We start from the raw sequence: 6,566 nt of genomic DNA on the forward strand, positions 1-6,566 counted from the left end.
AGGTGCAGGGGGCAGGCAGCGGAGCCCCGTCCCGTCTCCTCACATGCAGGATGGGGCTGGAGGGCCTCTCCTCCCCCACGGGCTGGGACAGGCCGGTGGCCCTTGGGGGGTCGGTGCCCTTTAACGCAGCAGAAGGAATGCTGGGCCCCAGAGTTCCGTCCGCCGGGGGGTGGGGCACGGCAGTTGAGTGGGCAGTTGGAGGGGACTCCAGGCAGCGGGAGGCCAGCGAGTGTGAGCGGTGGAGAGAGGGACCGGGCCTCCCGGGAGCCCGAGCTCTGCCCTCCTGCGGGACCAGCGTTCCTGCCCAGGTAACGCCTCCCGGTGCAGGGCCCTGGCCCAGGGGCCGCGGGGACGCCTCCAGCCAACGGCCTGGCTCCTCCCCTCACAGCCTCCGCCTCGTCCACGAAAAGGCAGCAGTGCCAGCGGGCTTCCCACCACACACTCACACTCACACCCACCCACTCACACTCACACCCCACAGTCTCTCACACTCACAGTCACACCTCACATATACTCACACACACACACACACACTCTCACACCTCACACACACACACATTCACTCACACTCACACAGACATACACTCACACAGCACACACCTCATAGTCACACACTCACACCTCAGTCACACTCACACACATATATATGTACTCACACACACCTCACACACACATTCACTCACACTCAGTCACACCTCACAGCCTCTCTCTCTCACACACACACACATATTCACTCACAGTCACATTCACACTCACACACACCTCTCAGTCACACACTCTCACACACTGTCCTGTTCCCGATTTAATCACGCGATTTATTGTTAAAAATCCTGAATTGCGGCCCCACGGCTGTGTGGCTCGCAGGGTCAGGTCTAAAGCAGTTCCCCCTCCTCCAGTCTGGCCCCGACCTCTCCCGCTGGAGGGGTGCCCTCATGGGGACCCATCACTGCTCACCGTTGGGGCCCCTGGGGCTGAGGGCACTTTAGCAGAGCCCCCTCCCCACTGCAGCCCAGGCTTCGTCCCCCCCTGCAGCCTCCCCTGGCTCCTTCTCCCCCACTCCTCCCTCTCCAACATCAGGGCCCTTCCCCGGGGTCTGATGCCAACGTGGATGCTGGGACAGCTGGAGGGGAGGCGGGGCGGTGAGGACAGGGACTGCGGACAGTTCCCCTCTGAGGGGGAGGCGGCTCCATGCAGGGGGAGGGGCTGTGAGGGGGGGAAGGCGTGAGACCATCAGATCCTGGCAATCTGGGCAGCTCTGAATTGAGAATAGACTAGTTAAAGGGACAGGAAGGTTTGTGGTGGAAGCGCACTTGCTTTTGGTTGGAAAGGTGTCCACGATGGGCGGCGGGAAACTCGGAGTCCAGTCCTCAAACACGACAGCGCTCGCGGTCGTTTTCTGGGTTAGAGGCAAAAATAGCACAGCTCCAAGCCGCGCGGGAAGCTCTCTTCCTGCAACGCCCTCTGGGTGCCTGCGGTCCTCCCTCTTTGGAGCGAATCAAGGAAAGAGAAAAACGAATCTGCTCTAAGGAGGACAGTATGGCAAACGTGATGACAAATGTCACCTGGCAGATGGGCCATGTCACCCAGACCCCAGAGTCGGGGGACAATAGGGAAGGGTGGGGCCTGCGGCAAACCGGGGCCTGCGTGCCCTGCCAGAGGGGTGGACGCTGCCCAGCACAGGCATACGGTGCTCCTGGGTGTCTGATACAGGCCACGGGTCTTTTTTTTCTGTTACTGTGGTATCTCCTAATTCAAATTTAAAAAAAAATTAAAAATATGTGCAGCCCAAAGAACATGGACTGGGAGTTGCATGGGGTCCGAGATGTGCCGGTTTGTACTCTGCTCTGAGCGGAGACCTTGCTGTGTCTGCTTGTCCGGCCTGTTGTCAGGTGAGGACCCCACCGGTGAGCAGAGGACGCCGGGGCCTGTCCCCCCCACTCCCCCCGCCCAGGTGCTCCCAGTGGAGGAGGCCAGCCAGGAAGGGTCCTAGGGGCGCGGTCGGGGCCTCAGGGGCCCCCCCCAGCTCATCAGGAGCCCCCACCTGCCCCAGGACCGCAGGAAGCAGATTCGTCACTCCAGGCAGCGCCTCGCTCCTGGCAGAGGTTGGCGCACAGACGGCACAGAGGTTGGCGCAAGCAGCCTTCCTGGCATAAAGTCGCACTTCCCCCGGGACTGCCGAATCTACCTGCGTGCGTCCCAGCTGCTGCGCTGCCAGCCACCACGGGGTCCAGCCCCCTGGGAGTGTCGGAGGGCGAGTCCGGCCTCTACTCCAGGACCTGGCCAGGGACGCCGTCCCCTTGCTGGCACCTCGGATCTAGGCCCTCCAGGCAGCTGCCAGCCCACTGCTGCCAGGGCGCTTTGCCAGGAGAAGAGCCAGGGTGTCAGCCTGGCCAGTGTTGCTCAGCAGTTAGAGCCTCAACCTGCATACCAAACGGCCGTGGGTTCGATTCTTGGTCAAGGGCATGTACCTGGGTTGCAGGTTCGATCCCTGGTCCCGGTCCGAGCACATGCGGGAGGCAACCAATCGATGTGTCTCTCTCACATCGATGTTTCTCTCTCCTCTCTCTCCTTCCGTCCCTCCCTCTCTCCCTCCCTCCCGCTCTCTCTGAAAAGCAATGGGGGAAATATCCTGGGGTGAGGATTCACAAAAAAAAGTGAGGGAACCAGAAGTCACAGGTGAGCGGCCTCCAGGACGGGGAGCCCAGCCTGGGAGGACCAGGATGGAGGGTCCGGGGACGGCTAGCTGGACAGGGGCGCCTCCGGGGGCTGGGCCCAGCACGGGGCGAGACAGTGGCAGCCGCTGGCACCGAGCAGGGGAAACGGCGTGGGGTTCCCCAGAGGAAAGCGACCCGCCCTGCAGGGCTACTTCTCTAAAACAGGGTCAGCTTCTTGCTGTGAAATGAGGCCAAAGTCACAGGAAAGCAGCAAGAATGGCGCTGAGGTCCTCACCAGCGCCCACTCCGACCCACAGTGACCCTGCGGCCGAGTCTCGCTCCCTGGGCGCAGCGTGGCTCTCCCGACCGGTGAGAGCGGAGCGCAGGCCTCGCTCCATCATCTCCACGTGCCGCCGCGTGTGGCTCCCGAGGACAGGCTGCTCCCTTACACAGGACGGTTACGGCATCAGCATCAAACCGCACAGCCGCAAAGATGAAGAGTTTACTCGGATGGGATGGGTTACCTAACCTGCCGCCATATGCAGACTTCCCCGCTGTTGCAATGACATCCTTTACATATATTTTTTATTGATTTCAGAGAGGAAGGGAGAGGGAAAGAGAAATATCAATGATGAGAGAGAATCATGGATCGGCTGCCTCCTGCACACCCCACACTGGGGATCGAGCCCGCAACCCGGGCCTGTGCCCTGACCGGGAATCGAACCCGGGCCCTTCAGTCCGCAGGCTGCTGCGCTCGCCACTGAGCTACACTGGCTGGGGCTGCAGTGACATCCTTCCTGTTTCTCCTGGGGCAGCACTGAACGCAGACCGTGTGCTGCTTCAGCTGTCACGTCTCTTTAGCGGCCTTTCCTGTGGGATGCCCCCCCCCACCCCATGTCTTCCGTGGAACGAACACGCCTGGGGCGCGCGGGGCGGTGTTCTGTAGGACGCTCCTCTGGGCTTGTCTGCTGTTCCCTCAGAGTGGATGGGGGTCACCCGCCGCTGGTAGGAGCCCTGCAGGGGGGCCGTCTCGTCCGCGGCCCAGCTCCTTGAGCCTGGTCTGGTTGGCCGGGGGGCATCCTCCCTTGGGACGCCGAGTGCGCCCTGCGGGTGCCTTCCTGGATTCTCAGAATTCTCGGGTCCTGGGGTTCCCTCTCCCCTAAAGGATCCAGTTGGGTTTCGGAACTTGCCATGAGCTCCTTCTTCTCAGCCTGCTCGCCTGCTTCGCTCAGGCTCACCTTCTGCGCAGCCCTCGGGGCACTGCGGCCAGGGAAGTGGCCCAGAGGCAGTGGGAAGCCACGGGCAGGTCAGGGCACGGCCACGGCTGGGCTGTCCACGCTCCACGCCATGGAGGGACAGGGTGGGCGGGGAGCGGGAGAGAGGCTGTGGGTGCCAGCCTGGGCCTGGTCCAGGTCCCCTCGCCTGCCCCTCTGGCCAGAGCTGGACTGCGTCTGTTCAAGGGCGAGAGGCCACTTTTCTTAGTTTTCTGGGTCTGAGCACCCCTGCAGGCGCTGGCAGCCCCCCACCTTCCTGCAGAGAATCCAGGGAAGCGGGGGCACAGCACTTTGGGGGAGGGGCGGTGAAGGCTTGCTGGTAACTGAAGAGCGAGTGGAGGTGCTATGGGAAGGCTCTCAGGGCCTCATCCTGATCGTTACTGTGGGTTCCTTCTCTCATCCTGTTACTTTCAACCTCCTTGTGGCTTTTTGGCCACACTCCCCCGTCAACGTGGAAGGCTGGTGGGCGAGCCCATGTCGGAGGGTTGGGCCAGGGAGCTGGCTGGGGGCCTGGGGCTGCCTGATGCTGTCCCAGAGTGTCCTGGTCCCACGGAGCCTCTCGTCTCTGCAGAGTGAGGGTGCCCCTCGGCCACGAGCCCAGGGCTCCGGACCGCCAGCAGGATGGTGGGCGAAGGCCCCTACCTCATCTCCGACCTGGACAAGCGGAGCCGGCGGCGGAGGTCCTTTGCAGAGAGATACGACCACAGCCTGAAGACCATGATCCCCATGAGGCCGTACGCGAGGTAAGCAAGGAGGACGGGGAGGGCAGGTCAGGTTGCCAAGAGTCGTTTCTGGTCCATCAGGAGAGTGGGCACTGCCCCTGCTCCCCATGCTGGGCTCTGTATGCTTGTCCTTTTGTCTCCCCATCCATCCTCCCATCCATCTACCCATCCATCCACCCATCTACCCATCCATCCATCCCATCCACCCACCCATCCATCCACCCACCCATCCATCCACCCATCTATCCTCCAATTGTCCACTCACCCATCTATCTGTCCACTCATCCATCATCCATCCATCTACCCACCCATCATCCATCTATCCATCCATCCTCCATTTGTCTACTTATCCATCTATCTGTCCACACATCCATCATCCATCCATCCTCCAATTGTCCACTCATCCATCCCATCCATCCATCCGTGACTCATCCATCCAGCCATCCATCCACCCATCCACCCACCCATCCATCCACCCATCCACCCATCCATCCATCCACCCATCTATCCTCCAATTGTCCACTCACCCATCTATCTGTCCACTCATCCATCATCCATCCATCTACCCACCCATCATCCATCTATCCATCCACCCATCATCCATCACCCATCAATGCACCCACCGTTATTCATTGGTGGAGCCCTCACCCCTTGACCCCTCCTGTCCTTGGGTGAGAGGGAGACACAGCTGCTGTTCAGGAGGTGCTCACAGCTCCCTGTCACACACTGGACTCACATAATCTAAAGAGCAGAGATGCTGATAACATCCAATACGATGATTAGGAGGTGATGCCTTCCCGGTACTCACTGCCTTTGTCTGTAAGGTGATTGATCTAAATGGATCTCACGTGGTTTCTAATACCGTCTATTTAACAGCCGACCCGCAAGACTCCTGGAAGGCTCACAATCGGCTCCCGCGAGCTGGTCTGATCGCACTGCTGCTCAGAGGACTGCTGGGCGCGCCCACCGGCTCGGAGCACGGCTGTGGGCACCGCCCTTGTTAGGAATGTACGCCAGGGGCTGAGGGCCACGGCCCGGCGTCCTAGAACACGGCGCCTCTGTTGTCCTAGGCTGGCACCCAACCCCATGGACGACGCGGGGCTGCTCTCCTTCGCCACGTTTTCCTGGTTCACGCCACTGATGGTGAAAGGCTACAGGCACACGCTGACGGTGGACACTCTGCCCCCACTGTCGCCGTACGACTCCTCCGACACCAACGCCCAAAGGTACCAGGACTCCCCTGGGTCACCTCAGGAGAGGAGTGCGCCCGGGAAGGGGGCCGGGAGCCCCCTTGGGAGTTCCCATTTCCCGGGCGTGGAAACCGGCGCCCAGGGGTCCTGGTGGCCCTTCTCGGTGGCTGAGGCGTGGGCTGAGCTGCCTGACTTGGTCCAGTGTCTCGGGAGGGGAGGACTGGGGAGAGCTGGTGGGGAGACAGGACGGCCTGGGAGCTGTGGCCCGAGGCTCCGGCCACGTGGCTGGGTGTCCGCGGGGCTGCAGGGGCCCTGCCTCGGGACAAGAGCGGCCAGCATCGCGCTGTGCTCTGTGCTGGGGAGACCCCATCGGGCCGCTGCACGAGACCTTCTGTCTAAATCACCTTCTTAAGCTGCATCCTATTTTTTAAAAATATGTTTTTATTGATTTCAGAGAGAGGAAGGGAGAGGAGAGAGAGACAGAAACATCAATGATGAGAGAGAATCATGGACCGGCTGCCTCCTGCACGCCCCACACTGGGGATCAAGCCCGCAACCCGGGCCTGTGCCCTGACCGGGACTCGAACTGAGACCTCCTGATTCATAGGTCGACGCTCAACCACTCAGCCACGCCGGCTGGAGCAAAGCTATATTCTTGATCCTCGACCCCATTGATAAATCTCCCCAAACTCGGTTCACACCGTTGGCCAACGCAGAAACGGCTCC

At 61.2% G+C, this 6,566-nt stretch overlaps 2 protein-coding genes across 2 annotated transcripts in view; one reads left to right on the plus strand and one right to left on the minus strand.

Moving 5' to 3' along the window:
• The window catches only part of LONP2 (lon peptidase 2, peroxisomal), a 195,725-nt gene that overhangs the window by 91,187 nt on the left and 97,972 nt on the right, over positions 1-6,566 (minus strand). The gene's annotated exons all lie outside the window — the stretch shown is intronic.
• The window catches only part of ABCC12 (ATP-binding cassette, sub-family C (CFTR/MRP), member 12), a 43,144-nt gene that overhangs the window by 2,087 nt on the left and 34,491 nt on the right, over positions 1-6,566 (plus strand). The window contains 2 exon segments of the mRNA XM_014528395.1: positions 4,500-4,671; positions 5,721-5,876. Coding sequence (XP_014383881.1) covers positions 4,550-4,671; positions 5,721-5,876 — 278 coding nt within the window. The 5' untranslated portion in view covers positions 4,500-4,549.

This window comes from Myotis brandtii, unplaced genomic scaffold (assembly GCF_000412655.1).
Source record: "Myotis brandtii unplaced genomic scaffold, ASM41265v1 scaffold633, whole genome shotgun sequence".
Classification (NCBI taxonomy): domain Eukaryota; kingdom Metazoa; phylum Chordata; class Mammalia; order Chiroptera; family Vespertilionidae; genus Myotis; species Myotis brandtii.